The sequence below is a fragment of the Halictus rubicundus genome, chromosome 2, assembly GCF_050948215.1.
Source record: "Halictus rubicundus isolate RS-2024b chromosome 2, iyHalRubi1_principal, whole genome shotgun sequence".
NCBI lineage: Eukaryota > Metazoa > Arthropoda > Insecta > Hymenoptera > Halictidae > Halictus > Halictus rubicundus.
In genome coordinates, this window is record NC_135150.1 from 7589787 (window position 1) to 7614564 (window position 24778).

At 36.5% G+C, this 24778-nt stretch overlaps 3 protein-coding genes across 3 annotated transcripts in view; 1 reads left to right on the plus strand and 2 right to left on the minus strand.

The window, feature by feature from the left end:
• Ec (ubiquitin specific peptidase echinus) overlaps nucleotides 1-24778 on the plus strand; it is a 240843-nt gene that overhangs the window by 91603 nt on the left and 124462 nt on the right. The gene's annotated exons all lie outside the window — the stretch shown is intronic.
• Nucleotides 13975-18812, minus strand: LOC143363691 (uncharacterized). Its single transcript, XM_076804240.1, has 4 exons — nucleotides 18451-18812; nucleotides 16619-16799; nucleotides 16253-16294; nucleotides 13975-14906 (listed from the first exon to the last, which is right to left on the minus strand). The coding sequence occupies exons 2-4, from the start codon at nucleotides 16670-16672 to the stop codon at nucleotides 14223-14225; spliced, it is 780 nt and encodes a 259-aa protein (XP_076660355.1). The 5' UTR covers nucleotides 16673-16799; nucleotides 18451-18812; the 3' UTR covers nucleotides 13975-14222.
• LOC143363697 (uncharacterized) lies at nucleotides 21029-22764 on the minus strand. Its single transcript, XM_076804245.1, has 3 exons — nucleotides 22653-22764; nucleotides 22299-22340; nucleotides 21029-21818 (listed from the first exon to the last, which is right to left on the minus strand). The coding sequence occupies exons 1-3, from the start codon at nucleotides 22704-22706 to the stop codon at nucleotides 21267-21269; spliced, it is 648 nt and encodes a 215-aa protein (XP_076660360.1). The 5' UTR covers nucleotides 22707-22764; the 3' UTR covers nucleotides 21029-21266.

The following is a 24778-nucleotide window of genomic DNA, read 5'->3' on the forward strand; positions in this document are numbered from 1 at the left end:
TCGAAACGTTTCTTTTAACCCTCAGTTACTATCATTGGGGCTCTGACGACCCGCAACTGTTGCAGTTGTTGATTCTGTGGTTGCTAGGCATCTTCATAATCTGCGTTCCCCTGTTGTCTCTCTGCATAAGATACAACGTGATTTATAAAAACAAATCAATTTTTTCGCTTTCATCTACAAGCCACGCAACTATTAATAACATTCCAGATTTAATGCGTTTATGGAAACTGTGAGTACATCCAATGTAAAAGCATTCAAAGAATTGTAGAAAAAGTATTCTATTATTTTCAATTCATAAAATTATTCAAAAAAGAAATAAACGTTTATGTGGCTCCTGCCTCTTATAGTTAATGCAGACAATTTTTATTTTGCATAACAATCTGCAGTCTACTCAACAGAATATTAAGGAACCGAATATTTTTTAACTGTAACCTTAACTGTACCTTTTAAAGGAACGGGTCTCGTTCAATTTGAACTCCCGGTGAGTATTAATAATCAAGAGGAAAGTCGACGCGAATTATATCGCTTCTCCTAAATGATATCGTCATTGTCAACACTAAAAACTTTTTATTTTGCTTCTGTCATTTATTTAACCACTGGATCTACCGAACACTAAAAGTGACTAGTTTGTATTGCCTTCTAAAACTAACGAGACTTTATTTTTACAAAATACGTCAAAATAAATAAATGTATCCAGGTCAGTACACACAAATACATCTTTATCATTTCGATACACTAGAACCTCGATTATCCTAACTAAACAGCGAAACATGATTGGTTGAGTATTAGAACAGCTACTTACTAGGGATGTGAGAGAACCCGAAATGTCGGGTCGGGTCGGGATCGCGACGGGTACCCGAAAATTTCGAGATTCTCGAAAGAGTCGGGATTCCCCATGGAGTCGAGATTTCCGAAAATTCCGAGAACCCACTAACCATTTATATTCGTATCAATGAATACATTCATGGATCCGGACAGGAACCATAACTGTTATAACCAAAAAGAAAAAAGTCATGGAATAACAAGTATTTCATCGTCTAAAACCGTATAGGTTACAAATAAGGATTATAAGTAACCGGAAATTTTTCTCTTGTTGGTCAATTTTATCGTTAACAGAAATTCATTTTGATCACTTATAACAGTTATCAATGAGAGAAGTTCATTTCGATCGCTCATAACAGTTATTGATGAAGGTAATTTGTAATAGTTATTATTAAATAGTACAACTTTCAAATGGTAGACAATCAATTATTTAATCAATTTTTTATTCATAAAATTAATTGCTACGATCAAAATTGAATGTGACAAACATGAGTTTTTCCAAATTTTCTCCTGACAAATTACATCGCAAATCATCTAACGTTAATTTTAGAGCAGAAAAGGTTCGTTCAACGCTGACCTGAGTTGCGGGTACAGCGTGAATTATGCACGCTAGTTTTGATAAATACGGTAGTCTATATTTCTGAATTTCCCAGTTCAGAAATTTTGAAAATTTTTTTCAGATTTTGTGTTGTTCTGATGGTCTGTAGATTCGTCTTGTTGTGCAAGACCTTCTCAATGAATTTCACAGGCTTGCTCCATCCGAAAAAGAGTAGACAACTCAGTAATTAAATAAGCAACTGAAATGAATTTTCCCATCAATAATTATTATGAACAAATGAAAAGAAATTCGATCATCGATAACTGTTATGAGCGATCGAAATGAACTTCTTTCGTCGATAACTGCTTTGAGCAATCGAAACAGTTTTTCTTCATCGATAACAGTCATCGAGGAGGATCCAATTTTTTGGACACTAATAACTGTTATTTGTAACCAAAAAGTATAAAAATCGATATTTTTTAATCATTTCGTTCTTGGGATTTTTGTCTTTATATTTTGTGTAGATTATCTTAAATTTCAACAGTAATCAACTTTTTATTAATGATTTTTATCGTCGAAAATTTTAGAATAACTGTTACTTTTGGTCCCTGGTTTCGGAGTGTCATATAAACACGCGTGTGAGTGTGTATTTCCATATTTTGTGCGCTACTGTACAGAACTGCAGAGCAGTTCGAGAAGCGGTAGCCAGGTTCTCAAAATTTTCAGAAAAACCGATTCTTTCGGAAATCTCAAAATTTTCGGGAACCCCACCCGACCCTTCCCGACTCGTCCCGACCAACATGTTTCCGATATTTTCGGGTTCTCACACATACCTACTATTTACTTACAACACTAGATTCAATGTTTATTAATTTTCATAATAAATGGTGTTGCTTATGGATCACCTTAGATTTACATCTGAAGCATGTTGGTATTCTGAAGACTACAGACATCGGAGGTTCGGATAATCTAGGTCCTACTGTAATTGTAAAATAAAAAATCTGGCCCACCCTCGCAAAGCTCCTCAAAGTTAAATTTTGAATTACATTTCGCAGGATGTACATGTTGTAACAAAATGCTTTGTCATTGGTATGTGTTTTGAACAGATTTCTACCGATCCAATGGTGTAGAATGGCCCAAAGAAGCCATTATGAAACATTTTGTTACATCCGGTACAGCGGTTTCGAAACTCAGGAAACAAATAATTGGAAAACTGTTTGCAACGTTACATGGGCTCGCAGAAAAATTAAAACGACCAAGCGTTTACGTGCTTTGCACGGCGCGCCTCAGTGGCAAACGTGTCGAACGAGCGGCCGGATAAAATCGGCCGACGATAAAAAAGTGGAAAGAAGCATTTTGCTTCCCTAAACGAGCGGGCACGCGTTCAAATGCAACCCTTGTGTCTTGTTACCGGTGCAATCGCTTCTATCACGCCGTTCACAATGCGCTCCTCTCCGCCGCTGTCTGTCACGACTGCCACGTCGGCGAAATTGTAAATACCTTCTGCAGAAAGCTTCTCGCCTTTTAGCTGGGAAATTGACACGATTACTACGGGCTGCGAAGCGTTCCAAGGGGTCTTCGTGACCGTTTTATTCAATACTTTCCAATATAAGTGGCTATGGATAACTGCGCAATCGGAGCCCAAAGAAACGCTCTTTGAAATGAGCGTTTCTCATTTGTCTTTCGCCGAGCGAAATATTTCTTTCCAATAGGAAACAATGGAAGAAAAATGTAAATATTCGACAGCTATTAGGGCATTATTTTCAAACAGCAGCATATAGGACGAATCAAATCAAATTATCTTTTTATCAAAACCGAGCATAAAAAATAAATAATCACATTTAAAAATAAACGAAAGTGACCGTATCTCCTGTACGCGTCTATTTGTGAAAAAACTGCTGTGTCACTATATTATTAATTTCTTTAAATCCTGTAACTTTTATTTGAAACATTTTCGCGTATTGTTTAAAATATCGAAAATATTTCTGGTGGATAGAATTTACGGGACATACTGTATATCTCCGTGGGGTTTTATCCGATACACATTTTATAAATCTTTCATTCAACTGGACAAGATGGTTTAGTCCTTGTCAACACAAAAAAAAAATCAATTTTTTTTAAATTGCAGTTACTCGAACTCAAATATACAATTCTTAATTTATCTTCTTTTGTCCGTGAAAAAGGAAAGATGTACGAATGTAAGAATGGCGAAACTATTAGTTATTTAACATTCTAGATCGACAAATACAAAGCATAGGCTCAGACCCAATAAAAAAATGTGGACTTTCTTGAAGGAAAAATTAAAAAAAAAATATCACTCTTCACCATTCTCACTGAAACAATTATGAAACAAAAATGTTGAAATTATGGTGACAAAGATCTCAAGAATATTCTAAAGATCTAGTAACAAATATGCTAAAACGATTTGCATCTGTCAGCACTTTCGTCAGATTTTGTCAGATTTTATTTAGGTTCTTAAATAGAATCTTAAATGTATTTCTTGGCTCGTATTTTAGACTGGTACAAAATTGAGGCAGAAATAAAATACATTAACTAATAAATTGAATACAACAGAATAAAAATTTGAATCGTTTCTTAAGTGAAAATTTATTTAAGGTCGTGAGGCCTTTGTGTTTCTTGAGATTCTGTTTTAATAGATACATAAATAATAATTTTCTCAGAAAATGGTTGCATTGGTCCAATTTTGCTTCCCACTGTAAATACTTGCGTCTGCAATTAAGAGATAGTAAAAGTTCTTTCGCTAGGTACACGCGTTCATCGGTACGCGAATGCGTCGTTTCCCGAAACAAAAACCAACGCTGCAATCCATCTGGTGGCACGTGACTGATCTGCACCTGACCCCATCTTTCCCCAGGATTTACTTGGTGAAACATCGGTATAGGATAGCAGCGCGTGCCCTGTTCTGTGGAACATCTGCTCAGCTGGATGCAGATGCATGTTCTTGGCTTGTAGCGAGACTCGAAGATGATCTGATGGAATTTTAAGGTGGTGCTTTGCCATCTGTGACCACTTTTTACGCCCACTCACAATCAGTCACTGTCACGTAAACGAGGGCCAATTTCACTAACCTTTCATCGTATCACGAATCATCTATTGGTAGTTACGAAGTGAACTTACGCTACTTCACCCACGAAATTTGGCTTTGCAATTATCTAGCTGATATTCCGCACACTCCTCCTTCGAATTACCTTCGACAGCACTTTTGTTTCCATGCATTACTTGTCATCAGAAATTTCTTCAATTTGGATTTTTTATTTTAGCAGGATAAAATCAGACGCCCAAAACGACAGTTATGCCAGTAATCAACAAATCTGAAAAAAAGATTTCCACTCAATAAAATGATCGGAAAATATTACATTTTAATATTTTGACTGCGAATAACAATTTTAAACGATTAATATTTTTTTGGTTACTAGTAACCAATATAATAAACCGGATTTTTTCGGTTGCCAGCAACCATTATCGATGGCTAGAATTTTATTTTGGTTAGGACACGAGAACAAAGTTTTTTGGTTACTACATAATCAATATCGTCGGCAAACATTCTTTTCTGGTTACATTCAACTACTGTTAATCGCCGTCGTTACTAACAATGACAAGAAAGGGGAATAGAAGATTCCAGGGGAATGGGGAGGGAAATTGATATGTAAAACGAAGTAGAAGATATTGGGGAACGCTTTTATTAGTACGCAGGATGTCCCAAAAATGCACTTCCTTGAAAGGGGTGATTCCTGAAGTCACTCTTTGTTGAGATAATTTTTTCCTTTCCGAAAATGTTTTCCACGGCTTTGTTAAGGAGTTGTTGACTAAGAACAGGGACCAATCAGAGCGTGGCTACAGCAGACGAATTCTCCAGCTCTGACAATGCCAACGCTACGCTTAGCGGGACCCGCTACCGAGCAGGAACAAGTCTGTTGTAGCCGCGGTCTGATTGGTCCGTGTTTTTCGTTAATAACTTCTTAACTAAGCTGTGGAGATCATTTTCGCAAAGGAAAAAGTTACTCCGAATGAGCTCAGAAATTACACCTTTCAAGGAAGTACAACATTCTTGGGACGCTCTGTATACTTTCGTATTCATTCATAGTTGCTTATATAAATATTCTATATTTAATTTAACAAACCTAAACTTTCCTAAATATAATCAAGATAATTTACACCTTCTATCATTCAAGATTAATCTCAGGTCTGAAAATGCTCTTTCCACGCTGACTTGAGCGGCAGGTACCAGATACTTTTTCCTAGTAATGAATCAAATCAGTATTGATGCCGATAAGATATTCCTTGTAATTTGCAACTTCTGTATACACTAACTAGAGTTCTGGTAAACGTAAAAGTAGTATCTATACTTCTAGAGCGGAAGTGTTCCTTAGAGGAAGGAGAGCTTCTTGACATTAATGAAAAACAAAAACACTCTCAGCCACCAGCGAGTAATAGTAATATTCGAACACTTTTCAAAGGACGATTTAAAAGAACTTTTTAAATATTGAACCATACTAAATGAATTTTTTTCGAGATGTTAGAACAACTACTTTACTATAACGCGAATAAAAATCTTTAAAAAATTGCAACTGTTTGGAATTACAGAAAAAAATCCAGAAAGTTGTATCTTACAAAATTTTTATGTGGGCCTATATTGAAAATTTTAAAATATACGTTTTGTATATTTGAGTCATTAGGACATATTCTGAAAATTTCATCAAAGTCGGTCAACGGAATAATGAGCTACAAACGTTTAAAACGGTGAAAATTACAATTTTCACGATTTTGGCCTATAACTCTAATAAATCGAAGGATTCTTTCAGTACCTGCCGTTTTTTTCCGCATCGACCGTTTCTAATGTAATTTTCAGAATATGTATAATCGACACAGATCTATAAAGTGTATTTTTTAAATTTTCAATATCGGCCCACAAAAAAAAATTCTAGACGATGTTTAGTGTTTTCACTGTAATTTCGACCATTTGTAATTTTGTCAAACTACGTTTTCACGTCACGTAGTAAACTGATTATTCTAACTTGTCACAAAGTTCAAGTCGTATTGTCGGATATTTAAAAAGTTATCGTCCTTTTATAGGTGTCTTAATATTATTATGATACACTGAACATCCATCAGAGCCACGATCTAATATATTGCATCACTTCGGTGATATTAATGTATAGGGTTAATTAGAACACTGTTTCTATTTCCTCATTTTTATTAATTCAACAAGTAACAATTACTTACAACATAGAATAACATATAAATTTCTGTTTAAACCAAGTTTGTATCCGTTTTCAGCAAGTCGGTCGTTTATTTGTATAATTAAGTGTGTAATGCTGAATATTGGTACTGATTTGTCTTGATTAAACTAGATCTTGATTTATCGTTTACCGTTTTTTTTTTTGCTTTGTTGGTCCATCGCATATGATATGAAAAGTATGGCTTGCATTCGATATTTAACCGAACAAGTCAGCAATACCGTTACCAATGTCTCCAATGACATCAGCACCTGTTTTCGCAACATCCCCAACACCGTCTCCAACAGTGTTGACCAAATTGCCAGCGAGATGGCCACCAGCGCTCGCAACATCGCTTACACCGCCTCCTACACCTTTGACCAAACCACCAACGACCTGGCCACCAGCGTTTGCAACATCGCTTACACCATCTCCTACACCTTTGCCCAAATTACCAACAAGATGGCCACCAGCTTGCGCAACATCGCTTACACCGTCTCCAACACCATTGGCCAAGTTACCAACGAGATGGCCAGTTGCGTTCACAACATTGTTCAAGCCGCTCCCGACACCATGGAGCAAATTGCCAACGACATGTCCACCCGCATTGGCAACATCCTTCAATCCATCCCCAACACCATGACCCAGGTTGCCAACAAGATGTCCAGTTCCGTTTACAACGTCCGTCACACCGTCCCCAACAGTGTGAACTCCGTCCTGCAATCCTTTGGCAACATGGGTCGCTACACCTTGAGCTAGTCCGGCTACGCCCTGGAACATATTACGAATACCTTTTGAAATACGGGCGATAATGTTCTGAGTTGTAGACTAAGATCAGAATAGAACCGGGCAACTGGTGGCCCAGGCGGTATCGCCATATCAAGACTTGTTCCCCCACTCTAATTTCCCCTTCTACGCTATTTCCCAAGTATTCGATGCGTTTCGTCTCTGTCGTGCATATCCTGTTACTGTCAAAGAGAGGGTAATTTTTTCCCTCAATTAGTGCTTCTTCCCCTCATCTGGCGACACTGGGCCCATGGGCCGCACACTGCTTCTTTTCCGTGTTCTCAGTGCCTACCAGCGTTTCCAACCATTCGAGTGATATCCTATGAAAGAAATAGCGTGGTACCCGCGGGACCATGTTCCCCGGATTTGGAGATCAAGTCAAGCTAAGAGTGGTGCTGAAGAGTGGGAGAATCTGCAAACTAATGATGGAGTTTGCACAGCAACAGTGAGGAAGAAGTTGCCCTGCTCTGCTTTAGAAAATCGCCAGCATCGTGTGCAACATGACCAACGAATTCTATGACGTTATTGGCTAAACTAGAGGCTATCTTCGTAGCGTCATGCAAAGCGTTTTGCGTGACATTGTGTACATCGCTTAAAACGTGACGGTTCACATTTTAAAGGTTGTGTATCGCTTTCAGGATATTGTTCAGAACTCTGCCAATACCAACCTCCGTTATGTTGTTTATGTTATGAGTGATGTTCTTAGTACTGCTCCTCACATCACTCATGACGTGCTTTACATCGTTTTCTAAATTACCCAGAGTCTTGTTAACGTTGCTGGCAATTTCTTCGATATTGTTTTTCATGGCATCCTTGGCCTTATCGGCGTCGGCGGTGATATTACCAATAATGTCTTTGATATGTTGCAGTTGTGTTTTAATGTCGTTCTTTATGTTGCCCAGTATGTTGGAAACATTATCTTCAGCATTCTTGATTTGATCTTCAACCGCCTGCGTTACATTTTGAATGAGTACCTTGCCTTGTTCATTCGAGTTTCGAATGTTTCCCTTGATCGAGTCAGTGATCTTCTGTGAATTTTGCAAACTACTAGGCGTTATCTATCTTTTTTGAGATGGCTTTCTGGGTTCTATTCACGTCGTTGGCATCTCCATTAATTATCTTACCGACTTCGTTTTTAACAGCCTCCGTGGCGTTCTTGATACCCACCGCGGTCGCGTTGACGATCTTAGAAACCTCGTTCTTAGCATCAGCAACAACTTTGCAAGCTTCGCTTTTGAATTTCTGAATGTCGTTCTTAACGTCGACAGCGATCTTACCAGCTTCGTCTTTGATGTTACTTGTCGTTTGATGTACGAGGCTCTTCTCTTCGTCGACAATGTCGGTGACATTCTGTTTGATTCCATTGATTGCATTCTTAATGTCGTCAGCAATAGAGCCTATGATCGCTTTGGTTTCATTCCTGGCTCTTTACCCATGTTTGCTTTCACGTGTTTTAAGACAGCGGCAACTTCCTTCCCCGTTTCGTGTGCTAAATCTGATGTAATCTTCAGAGCATTCTGCAAGACTGTGTGTGTGTTTTGGGCTACTTTCTTAATTATCTTAGCCTTATCATTTTTCACCTGAGCTATAAATTTCGATAAATCAGCGTTGACTTTCTCCAAAGCTTCAGTACCGTTCTTCATAAGATTTGGTATTTTTTGATTGATGTCCTTGACAACGCCGGATGTATGATTCGTTGTAGTAGGAACGGCTCTTTTGATCTGTTCTACCAATTTTTCCAAGTTGGCCTTGGCGATGTTCTTCGCTTGATCCACAACCTTACGAGGTTCCATTGTGGATTTCCTGAAGGGTCTTTCCCAGCAAATTTTCGGCCTCACCCATGAGACCCTGGGTCCCGTTTTGGATCTCTGAGGCTTTTTCTGTCACATTGTTCACAATCTGTGCAGTCTTGTTCTTCACTTGCTGATCGATAGCATTTCCAGCGGATTGAATGATGTTCTGTTGATTTACAAGAGCATTTTGGCTAGAGTTGTTGTTCTCGTTGTTATTGCTAGTGTTTTGGGCATTCTGTGTGAATAATATGATGCACACAATTCTTTAACGATGGTGGCATTTTATTGAAAACCTGTGTTAGTCGAATGAATCCTACGATATTAATAATTTTAATTAACCGTTACATTAGAGCTGCTCAAGATGCCTATTAGCGGGCAAGAGCGCCCGCCGATGCCTGTGGGCACATCTACGGGCAAGTGGTTTAGCAGAGTGGGGTAGACCCTATCACAGCCATAGCTCGCCACGTAGCTATAACAATGCGTGCGACAAATTTATGCTGCGTTGCCCGCAGGGGCGTGGCTTCTTGCCTGCCGTTGTGTGTATCCCCAGGGCAAGATAATCACTACCCGTACGGGCAGACGCTGAACAGCTCTGATTTACAGAATTTATTATATACAATACTCTTGAATTATCAGTTTATACTTACGGAGACAGCAGACTTATTTCCGTTTTGGGCAGCAGGTGCAGCCTGTGGACAATAAATTAATTAAAATGAAAATATTTAGTAACTAAATATAAGTAAAAAAAAATGTAACTAAATATTTTCAATTAAAAAAAAATATTAAGTAATAGGCACTATGAAGATGTTCATAGAAATATGTATTATGAAACATTATAAAACATGTGGATACTGAATATTATGATTTAAATTACTTGCAAGTTCGTATTTTTCAGTAGTATATGTATATTCTTTTAAGAAGACAAGTAATCATTATTAGGGACATTAAATTAAAAAATATTTGTAAAATTTAAAATATAGTAACGTATAGCGTACAACGTACCAGAACAGCAGCCACGCCAAAGATGACGAAGATTGGTAATACTCGGAAGATCATTTTCGGCTCGTGCTATGCTTTGATTTCCTATGAAAAGCTACTGATGAATCTTGGAGATCGAGTGCTGTAATTCGGATTCGTCGGGCCTTTTATATGGGCCAGAGCCTATAAGTGTTATGGGTGGCAACTGTGTCAATAAGAATCAAGCACGTCAGTACATGAAATCGGCAAGGTTTATGACTATCTTATTACGACTATCTAATACAAATATGTTGCTCATTAACTTGATCGTGTTTGGAAAACTAAACAACGTCTACGATTGCATAATCGTGTTAATTAAAAGATGTGGATCCAAATAAGAATAAGCTGATAAAATCTATCAAAGATTGTCATTTGTTGTACCTTTCTTATTTCATTTCAACATTCTAAATATTCTAATCTCTTAAAGTAGGTACAAACTTACATTACATTTCTGTCCGAAAATGTACAAGCTTTATTGATTGGATCTTTTAAAAGTGATTTATTTTATTTGAAATGAATATAAATGTAAATCAGTAAATACATCGCAATTTCAACTATACCCCTGTTGCGAGGCAGGGCTGCGAGCAATGCGAGAAGCCGGCGAGGGGGTTATTACCCCGGGAATATGGTTTCAATTTGTTAGTTAGGCACGCGGACGCATCCAATGCGAAATTGGGGAACTGCAAGGATAATAGACGTAGACGACGCACTCGATGCGAAACCGAAAAACCCAATGCGATATCAGGGATCCGCTGGGAGTTGGATGACTCACAGACGCACCTGATGCGGAATCGGGGAGCTGTAGGATGCGGAAGAACACAATCCACAATTGGGGAGTCGATAGGATGGTATAATTTTCGTGGACGCACCCAATGCGAAACTTGGGAGCCACTTGGTTGGAGAAATCTTTGTTCAATTAAAGTTCGTCGCAGTCGAACCTGATGTGAAATCAGAAACCCGCTAAGATAGATAGTAAGCCTCGTAACTTATACATATATAATTTAATTGATACAATCCGAGCGGTAAGATTGTATCGTGTGGGAACGTTCAATTGCTGGTTTAGGATACTGGGCAATAATGAAGGGTTTATAAATTACGCGAGTTAACAAACAATAAAAATATATTCTGAATTCAAATTTGTTACAAGTGTTGTTGTTGGTGTCGCGAATAAATTTATTGTAAGTGTACAATTGAAGAAATTGTTACCTATGATGCACGGTTTTGACGCACTGGCAATGCGGGGTCAAAGAGCAACTATGAAATGCCAAATAGAATCTGTACCGAACTAATGGAATCTATAATGTTATGATTTGATTCGAAAGGGACTTTAACCCGATCTCACTAGAATTGACTCTTATGCGTGTAACGCGACGTGACTCTACACATGACTGCACGATTACTGACCGACTACTGACCGAGGAGGATGAAAATGAACGGGTTTATATACCTTGAAAATGAAAGAGGTGCTCTGTTTAAGATTTAATGACACGTAGGGTCACACTCACATTTTTTGTCACTTCTAATGAAAACCAGGCCTCGGATAGATTTTCATTAAAAGGGGGTAATGGAAGGTTATCCGGGCTATTTCCTATCAGAATCATAATTAACTGATGCCAAAAGGGAGTGTTCTAAAGATTTTCATATAAAGAAGTCATTCGGTATCTTCAATTAATAAAAGGGGGCCTGTTGGGACGCTTTTCGTCCTCAGGAAAGAGATTACAAAACTCTAATCGTGGGAGAAAACTTCTCCATACTTCATACTCTGAAAGTGCTTTCAAGTTGTATGATCAAAAACATGAATCTAAACTTCTATTGCAATATTGAGTATTACAGTGGGAAAAAAATTATGATCACAGGCCCCAAATAACAGTCATTTTCAAAACATTTTTGAAAAAAGTCATTGGGAAAAAATTAATATTTATTTAAATGAATGTCAGTCATGAATAATTCTCAACGAAATTCTCGAAATAATACAATTATTAAAAACTATTACTTTTTAATATTCTAATTGCGAATAACAATTTTAAATGTTTAATATTTTTTTGGTTACTAGTAACCAATATAATAAACCGAATTTTTTAGGTTGCCAGTAACCATTATCGATGGCCAGAATTTCTTTTTAGTTAGGACACGAGAACAATGTTTTTTGGTTACTACATAATCAATACCGTCGGCAAACATTCTTTTCTGGTTACATTCAACTACTGTTAATCGCCGACGTTACTGACAATGATAAGAAAGGGGAATGGAAGATTCCAAGGCAATGGAAGATTCCAGGGGAATGGATATGTGAAACGAAGTAGAAGATAATGGAGAACGCTTTTATTAGTATGCAGGATGTCCCAAAAATGTTGTACTTCCTTGAAAGGGGTGATTCCTGAAGACACTTTTTCTTGAGATAATTTTTTCCTTTGCGAAAATGTTTTCCACGGCTTTGTTAAGGAGTTGTCGACGAAAAACAGGGACCAACCAGAGCGCGGCTACAGCAGACCGATTCTCCGGCTCTGCCAATGCCAACGCTACGCTTAGCGGGACCCGTCGCCGAGCCGGAATAAGTCTGCGGAGAACATTTTCGCAAAGGAAAAAGGTACTTCAAATGGGCTCAGAAATTACTCTTTTCAAGGAAGTACAACATTTTCGGGACACTCTGTATACTTACTACGTATGCATTTATAGTTGCTTATATGTATGATCTATATTTAATTTAACAAACCTAAACTTTCCTAAATATAATCAAGATAATTTACACCTTCTATCATTCAAGATTAATCTCAGGTCTTAAAATGCTCTTTCCACGCTGACTTGAGCGGCAGGTACCAGATACTTTTTCCCAGTAATGAATCAAATCAGTATTGATGTTGATAAGATATTCCTTGTAATTTGCAACTTCTGTATACACTAACTAGAGTTCTGGTAAACGTAAAAGTAGTATCTATACTTCTAGAGCGGAAGTGTTCCTTAGAGGAAGGCGAGCTTCTTGATTTTAATGAAAAACAAAAACATTCTCAGCCACCAGTGAGTAACAGTAATATTCGAACACTTTTCAAAGGACGATTTAAAAGAACTTTTTTAATATTGAACCATACTAAATGGATTTTTTTCGAGATGTTAGAACAACTACTTTACTATAACGCGAATAAAAATCTTTAAAAAATTGCAACTGTTCGGAATTACAGAAAAAAAAACCAAGAAAGTAGTATCTTACAACATTTTTATGTGGGCCTATATTGAAAATTTTAGAATATACGTTTTGTATATTTGAGTCATTAGGACATATTCTGAAAATTTCATCAAAGTCGGTCAACGGAATAATGAGCTACAAACGTTTAAAACGGTGAAAATTACAATTTTCACGATTTTGGCCTATAACTCTAATAAATCGAAGGATTCTTTCAGTACCTGCCGTTTTTTTCCGCATCGACCGTTTCTTATGTAATTTTCAGAATTTGTATAATCGACACAGATCTATGAAGTGTATTTTTTAAATTTTCAATATCGGCCCACAAAAAAAAATTCTAGACGATGTTTAGTGTTTTCACTGTAATTTCGACCATTTGTAATTTTGTCAAACTACGTTTTCACGTCACGTAGTAAACTGATTATTCTAACTTGTCACAAAGTTCAAGTCGTATTGTCGGATATTTAAAAAGTTATCGTCCTTTTATAGGTGTCTGAATATTATTATGATACACTGAACATCTATCAGAGCCACGATCTAATATATTGCATCACTTCGGTGATATTAATGTATAGGGTTAATTAGAACACTGTTTCTATTTCCTCATTTTTATTAATTCAACAAGTAACAATTACTTACAACATAGAATAACATATAAATTTCTGTTTAAACCAAGTTTGTATCCGTTTTCAGCAAGTCGGTCGTTTATTTGTATAATTAAGTGTGTAATGCTGAATATTGGTACTGATTTGTCTTGATTAAACTAGATCTTGATTTATCGTTTACCGTTTTTTTTTTTGCTTTGTTGGTCCATCGCATATGATATGAAAAGTATGGCTTGCATTCGATATTTAACCGAACAAGTCAGCAATACCGTTACCAATGTCTCCAATGACATCAGCACCTGTTTTCGCAACATCCCCAACACCGTCTCCAACAGTGTTGACCAAATTGCCAGCGAGATGGCCACCAGCGCTCGCAGGATCGCTTACAACGCCTTCTACACCTTTGACCAAACCACCAACGACCTGGCCACCAGCGTTTGCAACATCGCTTACACCATCTCCTACACCTTTGACCAAACCACCAACGACCTGGCCACCAGCGTTTGCAACATCGCTTACACCGTCTCCTACACCTTTGACCAAACCACCAACGACCTGGCCACCAGCGTTTGCAACATCGCTTACACCATCTCCTACACCTTTCACCACATTACCAACAAGATGGCCACCAGCTTGCGCAACATCGCTTACACCGTCTCCAACACCATGGGCCAAGTTACCAACGAGATGACCAGTTGCGTTCACAGCATTGTTCAAGCCGCTCTCGACACCATGGACCAAATTGCCAACGACATGTCCACCCGCATTGGCAACATCCTTCAATCCATCCCCAACACCATGAGCCAGGTTGCCAACAAGATGTCTAGTTCCGTTTACAACGTCCGTCACACCGTCCTCAACAGTGTGAACTCCGTCCTGCAATCCTTTGGCAACATGGGTCGCTACACCTTGAGCTAGTCCGGCCACGCCCTGGAACATATTACGAATACCTTTTGAAATACGGGCGATAATGTTCTGAGTTGTAAACTAAGATCAGAAGAGAACCGGGCAACTGGCGGCGCGGGGGATGTTGCCATATCACGACTTGTTCCCCCACTCTAATTTCCCCTTCTTCGCTATTTCCCATGTTTTCGATGCGTTTCGTCTCTGTCGTGCATGCTCTGTTACTGTCAAAGAGAGGGTAATTTTTTCCCTCAATTAGTGCTTCTTCCCCTCATCTGGTGACACTGGGCCCATGGGCCGGTCACTGTTTTTTTCTCCTCTATTGTCAGTGCCTACCAGGATCTCCAACCATTCGACTGGTATCCTATGAAAGAAATAGCGGGCGGCCCGCAGGACCATGTTCCCCGCCCTGGAGATAAAGTCAAGCTAGGAGTGGTGCTGAAGAGTGAGATAACCGGCAAAATTATGGTAGGTATTGCGCACCAACATCGTGGAAGAAGTTACCCTGTTCTGCTTTAGAAAATTGCCAGCATCGTGTGGAACATGACCAGGAAAGTCTGTGACGTTATTGGCTAAACTAGAGACTATCTTCGTAGCGTCATGTAAAGCGTTTTATGCGACGTTATGGCCTCATTTTGAAGGTTGTGTCGTTTTCGGGATACCGTTCACAACACACTGCTAATACCAGCCTCTGTTATGTTCTTCAAGTTATCAGTGATGTTCTTAGTACTGTTCCTCATACCACCAATGACGTTCTTTACGTCGTTTTCTAAATTACCCAGAGTCTTGTTAACTTTGTTGGCAATATCTTCGAAATCGATTTTCATGGTTTCCTTGGCCTTATCGGCGTCGGCGGTGATATTACCAATAATGTCTTTGACGCGTTGTAGTTATCCTTTAATGTCGTTCTTTATGTCGCCTACTATGTTGGAAACAGTGTCTGCAGCATTCTTGATTTGATCTTCAACTGCCAGCATTACATTTTGGATGAGTACCTTGCCTTTTTCACTCAAGTTTGGAATGTTTTCCTTGATCGAGTCAGTGATCTTCTGTGCATTTTGCAAACTACTGGGCGTTATCTATGTTCTTTGAGATGGCTTCTCTGGTTTTTTTGACGACGTCGACAACTGTGCTACCAATTTTTCCAATGTGGTCTTCGCCTGACCGATCTGAGCCTGAGCGATGTTCTTCGCTTCATCCACGACCTTACCATGTTCCATTTTGGATTTCCAGAAGGTTCTTTCAAATTTTCGATCTCACCCATGAGATCCTGGGTCGTGTTTGGATCCCTAAGTCTTTTTGTGCTGAACACCTCAGCTTTACACGTGTTATTGTATACAATACATGTCTAAGAATTATCAGTTTATACTTACAGAGACAGCAGACTTATTTCCGTTTTGGGCAGCTGGTGCAGCCTGTGGACAATAAATTAATTAAAATGAAAATATTTAGTAACTAAATATAAGTAAAAAAAATGTAACTAAATATTTTCAATTAAAAAAAATATTAAATAATAGGCACTATGAAGATGTTCATAGAAACATGTATTATGAAACATTATAAAACATGTTGATACTGAATATTATGATTGAAATTGCTTGTAACTTCGTATTTTCAGTAGTATACGTATATTTTTTTTAAAAAGACAAGTAATTACAGTTAGAGGAATTTCTATGCGAATACGAATTAAAAAATATTTGTAAAATTTAAAATGTTATAAAGTACAATTTACAACGTACCAGAACTGCAGCCACTCCAAAGATGGCGAAGATTGGTAATACTCGGAAGATCATCTTCGGTTCGTGTTATGCTTCGACTAACTATGACAAGCTATTGATGAATCTTGGAGATTGAATGCTGTAATTCGGATTCGTCGGGCCTTTTATATGGGCCAGAGACCATGAGTGTTACGGGTGGCAACTGTGTCAATTAAGATCAAACACGTCATTACATGAAATCGGCAAGGTTTATGATTATCTTATTACGACTATCTAATACAAATATGTATGATTGCATAATCGTGTTAATTGAAACATGTAAATCCAAATAAGAATAAGCTGATAAAATCTATCAAAGATTGTCATTTGTTATACCTTTCTTATTTCATTTCAATATTCTAAATATTCTAATCTCTTAAAGTAGGTACAAACTTATTGATTTAAAAGTGATTTATTTTATTTAAAATGAATATAAATGTAAATCAGTAAATACATCGCAATTTCAACTATACTCCTGTTACGAGCCAGGGCTGCGAGTAGTGTTCCTGATTTCTCAACATTTTTCATTTCTCGAGAAATGAGAAATAAGAATATATTTCTCGATAATTCTCGATAATTCTCGAGAATTTTTAATAAAATAAAAAAATATTGGGAAACTTTTACCAAATTTTTATAATGTGAAACATTACGCTTTTGTTTTGAAATGACTTCTTAAGAAGCACAATGCGTCTAATGTAGAATCAGACAATCTACTTTTTTTTTGTAACAAAATCTGTAGCCGTAGAAAAATTTCTTTCATTTGGTGTGGATGTTGGCTTTATCGTATGCAGAACATCCAAAAGTTGCTGAAGATTGGGTGTCCTTTTTCCAGTGGGCTAAAAAATTTGGAATTCCGTTGTTAGAGTCCGGAATTTATTTTCTTCTACCGCTAAACTCTTGACACTAAATTCTTGAAGGCTATCTGCAATTTCTAATTCTAACTGTTTTTCCAGTGATAGTTCCTCATTTTGAGAATCTGAAAGTTTTTCAGAATTTTCATAAGAATCATTGTTATATTTTCCAAAAAATCAGCTGAGAATTTGTTTTGCCATTTTATACATATCTGCCTTGGATGTTAAATAAAAAAATGTATCTTCTGAATCTTTTTGCAGAGATTCTGGATTATGCAGATATTTTATAAGGGATACAACAATCTTGCCTCTTCTTTTAGATATTTCTTCTGTAAAACAACAAGAAACTCATTACTGAATTCAGTATTCAGTTTTTATAGTCTTAAATAAGAATTTAAGAGAATTTAAGAATTTATATGTTATAAAATAAATGAGATTCAAAAGAATTTTCCTAAACTTAAATTTCTCGAGAAATTCTCGAGAAGGAACACTAGCTGCGAGCAACGCGAGAGACCGTCGAGGGGGTTATTACCCCAGGAATATGGTTTCAATTTGTTAGTTAGGTACGCGGACGCTTCCAATGCGAAATTGGGGAGCTGCAAGGATAATAGACGTAGAGGACGCACCCAATGCGAAACTGGGGAGCCACTTGGTTGGAGAAATCTTTGTTCAATTAAAGTTCGTCGCAGTCGAACCTGATGTGAAATCAGAAACCCGCTAAGATAGATAGTAAGCCTCGTAACTTATACATATATAATTTAATTGATACAATCCGAGCGGTAAGATTGTATCGTGTGGGAACGTTCAATTGCTGGTTTAGGATACTGGGCAATAATGAAGGGTTTATAAATTACGCGAGTTAACAAACAATAAAAATATATTCTGAATTCAAATTTGTTACAAGTGTTGTTGTTGGTGTCGCGAATAAATTTATTGTAAGTGTACAATTGAAGAAATTGTTACCTATGATGCACGGTTTTGACGCACTGGCAATGCGGGGTCAGAGAGCAACTATGAAATGCCAAATAGAATCTGTACCGAACTAATGGAATCTATAATGTTATGATTTGATTCGAAAGGGACTTTAACCCGATCTCACTAGAATTGACTCTTATGCGTGTAACGCGACGTGACTCTACACATGACTGCACGATTACTGACCGACTACTGACCGAGGAGGATGAAAATGAACGGGTTTATATACCTTGAAAATGAAAGAGGTGCTCTGTTTAAGATTTAATGACATGTAGGGTCACACTCACATTTTTTGTCACTTCTAATGAAAACCAGGCCTCACATTGATTTTCGTTAAAAGGGGTTAATGGAAGATTATCCGGGCTATTTCCTATCAGAATCTTAATTAACTGATGCCAAAAGGGAGTGTTCTAAAGATTTTCATATAAAGAAGTCATTCGGTATCTTCCATTAATAAAAGAGGGCATGTTGCTTTTCGTTCTCAGGAAAGAGATTACAAAATTGTAATCGTGGGAGAAAACTTCTCCATACGTCATACTCCAAAAGTGCTTTGAAGTTATATGATCAAAAACATGAATCTAAACTTCTATTGCAATATTGAGTATTACACTGGGAAAAAAATTATGATCACTAGCCCCAAATAACAGTCATTTTCAAAATATTTTTGAAAAAAGTCATTGGGAAAAAATTAATATTTATTTAAATGAATGTCAGTCATGAATAATTCTCAACGAAATTCTCGAAATAATACAATTATTAAAAACTATTACTTTTTAATATTCTAATTGCGAATAACAATTTTAAATGTTTAATATTTTTTTGGTTACTAGTAACCAATATAATAAACCGAATTTTTTAGGTTGCCAGTAACCATTATCGATGGCCAGAATTTCTTTTTAGTTAGGACACGAGAACAATATTTTTTGGTTACTACATAATCAATACCGTCGGCAAACATTCTTTTCTGGTTACATTCAACTACTGTTAATCGCCGACGTTACTGACAATGATAAGAAAGGGGAATGGAAGATTCCAAGGCAATGGAAGATTCCAGGGGAATGGATATGTGAAACGAAGTAGAAGATAATGGAGAACGCTTTTATTAGTATGCAGGATGTCCCAAAAATGTTGTACTTCCCTGAAAGGGGTGATTCCTGAAGACACTTTTTCTTGAGATAATTTTTTCCTTTGCGAAAATGTTTTCCACGGCTTTGTTAAGGAGTTGTCGACGAAAAACAGGGACCAACCAGAGCGCGGCTACAGCAGACCGATTCTCCGGCTCTGCCAATGCCAACGCTACGCTTAGCGGGACCCGTCGCCGAGCCGGAATAAGTCTGCGGAGAACATTTTCGCAAAGGAAAAAGGTACTTCAAATGGGCTCAGAAATTACTCTTTTCAAGGCAGTACAACATTTTCGGGACACTCTGTATACTTACTACGTATGCATTTATAGTTGCTTATATGTATGATCTATATTTAATTTAACAAACCTAAACTTTCCTAAATATAATCAAGATAATTTACACCTTCTATCATTCAAGATTAATCTCAGGTCTTAAAATGCTCTTTCCACGCTGACTTGAGCGGCAGGTACCAGATACTTTTTCCCAGTAATGAATCAAATCAGTATTGATGTTGATAAGATATTCCTTGTAATTTGCAACTTCTGTATACACTAACTAGAGTTCTGGTAAACGTAAAAGTAGTATCTATACTTCTAGAGCGGAAGTGTTCCTTAGAGGAAGGCGAGCTTCTTGATTTTAATGAAAAACAAAAACATTCTCAGCCACCAGTGAGTAACAGTAATATTCGAACACTTTTCAAAGGACGATTTAAAAGAACTTTTTTAATATTGAACCATACTAAATGGATTTTTTTCGAGATGTTAGAACAACTACTTTACTATAACGCGAATAAAAATCTTTAAAAAATTGCAACTGTTCGGAATTACAGAAAAAAAACCAAGAAAGTAGTATCTTACAACATTTTTATGTGGGCCTATATTGAAAATTTTAAAATATACGTTTTGTATATTTGAGTCATTAGGACATATTCTGAAAATTTCATCAAAGTCGGTCAACGGAATAATGAGCTACAAACGTTTAAAACGGTGAAAATTACAATTTTCACGGTTTTGGCCTATAACTGTAATAAATCGAAGGATTCTGTCAGTACATGCCGTTTTTCTCCACATGAACCGTTTCTAATGTAATTTTCAGAATATGTATAATCGACACAGATCTATAAAGTGTATTTTTTAAATTTTCAATATCGGCCCACAAAAAAAAATTCTAGACGACGTTTAGTGTTTTCACTGTAATTTCGACCATTTGTAATTTTGTTAAACTACGTTTTCACGTCACGTAGTAAACTGATTATTCTAACTTGTCACAAAGTTCAAGTCGTATTGTCGGATATTAAAAAAGTTATTGTCCTTTTATAGGTGTCTTAATATTATTATTTAACACTGAACATCCATCAGAGCCACGATCTAATATATTGCATCATTTCGGTGATATTAATGTATAGGGTTAATTAGAACACTGTTTCTATTTCCTCATTTTTATTAATTCAACAAGTAACAATTACTTACAACATAGAATAACATATAAATTTCTGTTTAAACCAAGTTTGTATCCGTTTTCAGCAAGTCGGTCGTTTATTTGTATAATTAAGTGTGTAATGCTGAATATTGGTACTGATTGGTCTTGATTAAACTAGATCTTGATTTATCGTTTACCGTTTTTTTTTTGCTTTGTTGGTCCATCGCATATGATATGAAAAGTATGGCTTGCATTCGATATTTAACCGAACAAGTCAGCAATACCGTTACCAATGTCTCCAATGACATCAGCACCTGTTTTCGCAACATCCCCAACAGTGTCTCCAACAGTGTTGACCAAATTGTCAGCGAGATGGCCACCAGCGCTCGCAACATCGCTTACACCGTCTCCTACACCTTTGACCAAACCACCAACGACCTGGCCACCAGCGTTTGCAACATCGCTTACACCATCTCCTACACCTTTCACCACATTACCAACAAGATGGCCACCAGCTTGCGCAACATCGCTTACACCGTCTCCAACACCATGGGCCAAGTTACCAACGAGATGACCAGTTGCGTTCACAGCATTGTTCAAGCCGCTCTCGACACCATGGACCAAATTGCCAACGACATGTCCACCCGCATTGGCAACATCCTTCAATCCATCCCCAACACCATGAGCCAGGTTGCCAACAAGATGTCTAGTTCCGTTTACAACGTCCGTCACACCGTCCTCAACAGTGTGAACTCCGTCCTGCAATCCTTTGGCAACATGGGTCGCTACACCTTGAGCTAGTCCGGCCACGCCCTGGAACATATTACGAATACCCTTTGAAATACGGGCGATAATGTTCTGATTTGTAGACTAAGAGCAGAATAGAACCGGGCAACTGGTGGCCCAGGCGGTATCGCCATATCAAGACTTGTTCCCCCACTCTAATTTCCCCTTCTACGCTATTTCCCAAGTATTCGATGCGTTTCGTCTCTGTCGTGCATGCCCTGTTACTGTCAAAGAGAGGGTAATTTTTTCCCTCAATTGGTGCTTCCTCCCCTTATCTGGCGACACTGGGACCATGGGCCGGACACTGTTTCTTTTCTCTATTTTTAGTGCCTACCAGCGTCTCCAACCATTCCTCCAAGATTTCCTGAAGGTTCTTTCAAATTTTCGATCTCACCCATGAGATCCTGGGTCGTATTTGGATCCTTAAGTCTTTTTGTGCTGAACACCTCAGCTTTACACAGGTTATTTTATACAATACATGTCTAAGAATTATCAGTTTATACTTACAGAGACAGCAGACTTGTTTCCGTTTTGGGTAGCAGGTGCAGCCTGTGGACAATAAATTAATTAAAATGAAAATATTTAGTAACTAAATATAAGTAAAAAAAATGTAACTAAATATTTTCAATTAAAAAAAAATATTAAGTAATAGGCACTATGAAGATGTTCATAGAAATATGTATTATGAAACATTATAAAACATGTTGATACTGAATATTATGATTTAAATTATTTGCAAGTTCGTATTTTTCAGTAGTATATGTATATTTTTTTAAGAAGACAAGTAATCATAATTAGGGACATTAAATTAAAAAATATTTGTAAAATTTAAAATGTTTTAAAGTACAGTGTACAACGTACCAGAACAGCAGCCACTCCAAAGATGGCGAAGATTGGTAATACTCGGAAGATCATTTTCGGTTCGTGCTATGTTTCGATTAGCTATGACAAGCTATTGATGAATCTTGGAGATTGAGTGGTATAATTCGATTTCATCGGGCCTTTTATATGGGCCAGAGCCCATAAGTGTTATGGGTGACAACTGTGTCAATAATGATCGAACACGTCATAGTATACGAATTCGACAAGGTTTGTTTGAATAACATGTGTATCACAACATATGTTCGTCATCACAAATTACAAATTATGCGACTATCTAATGCAAATATGTAGCTCATTAACTTGATCGTGTTTGGAAAATAGTTAAGCAAAGTAAACGACCTCTACGATTGCATAATCGTGTTACATGAAAGCTGTCTTGACCCAAATAAGAAGAATAAGCTAATAAAATCTATCATAGATTGCCATTTGTTGTGCCTTTGTTATTACATTTCAATATTATAAATCCCTTAAAGTAGATACATACTTACATTACATTTCTTTACTGAAAAATTCCAAGCTTTATTGTTTGGATCTTTTAAAAGTGATTTATTTTATTTAAAATGAATATAAATGCAAATTAGTAACTAAATCGCAATTTCAACTATACTCCAAAGGTGCTTTGAAGTTGTATGATCAAATAAATGAATCTAAACTTCTATTGCAATATTGAGTATTACAGTGGAAAAAAATGATTATCACAGGTTCTAAATAACAGTGATTTTTAAAATGTTTTTGAAAAAAGTCATTGAGTGAAAATTAGTATTTCTTTAAATGAATTTTGGTAAATAAATTAATTCATCAATAAATCTCAAAGAAATTTTCAAGACAATACAATAATTAAAAACTATTTGTTTTTAATATTCTGGTTAGGAATAACCATTTTAAATGATTAATATTTTTGTCGTTACTAGTAACCAATATAAGTCACATAAGTTTTTTTTCGTTTGCCAGTAATCATTATGTACGACCAGAACTTTATTTTGGTTACCAATAAATATTATTCACAAGAACAAACTTTTTTGATTACTGCATAATCAATATCATCGGCTAACATTTTTTTCTGGTTACATTCGACTAGTGTTAATCACTAATATTACTGACAATATTAAGAAAGGAGTATGGAAATATATGAAATGATTAATACAGTAGAAAATATTGGAGAACAATACTTTTATAAGTACGTGTACATATTTTCTACGTATGTACATTCAGATTTGCTTATATATGTTTTATATTTTAATTTAACAAACATAAACTTTTTTTTTAATGAAGATAATTTGCATCTTTTATCAACCAATATTAATGTAAGGCCTGAAAATGCTCTTACACGCTGACTTGCGTGGCTGGTACCACGTACTTTTTTCAATAGGTCATCTATTCAGTATTGATACTGATACTGCTTGTCTTTATAATTTGTAACTTTATTATACACTGACTACAGTTCTTCCGATTCATTATCGGAGGGAGAACCTACTTCCATTGAATAGATTCTCTTACAAGAGATAAAGAAGTTACTATATTGTGCGTAGAAGTAGTATCTATATGCATTTCATTAATTTCTCTTTCACTATAAAAATTAAATAATGATTTTTGCCGACGATATTGATTTTTCGGTATCCAAAGAACTTTGTCCTCGCGAATAATGATTATTGCTAACTAAAATAAAATTCCAGTCATTGATAATGCTTACCGGTAACTAATAAAAAATTCTGGCCATCAATAATGGTTACTAGTAACCAAAAAAAAAAATTCTGGTCATTTTTAATCGTTACTGATAGCCAAAATATTTTAGTCATTTCTAATAGTTATTCATAACCAAAATGTGTTAATTAAATAAATGAACTCTTATAACATGACTTTTAAATTTCGTCTGATAACAATAATGATGTCTGGATAAAATATTATTTGAAATTGCGAATAGCAATTTTTTTTTCTTTTAAAAATTGTATATTATTTCAAGTATAAATACTAATATTACTAAATATGTAAGCATCATATACATACTAAATATGTAAGTATATTATTTCATACTGAATATTCGGCTTGTATTTGAAATACTTTATTTCTTTCAATTCATTCTTTAGTATGAAATATTATTGTGCACT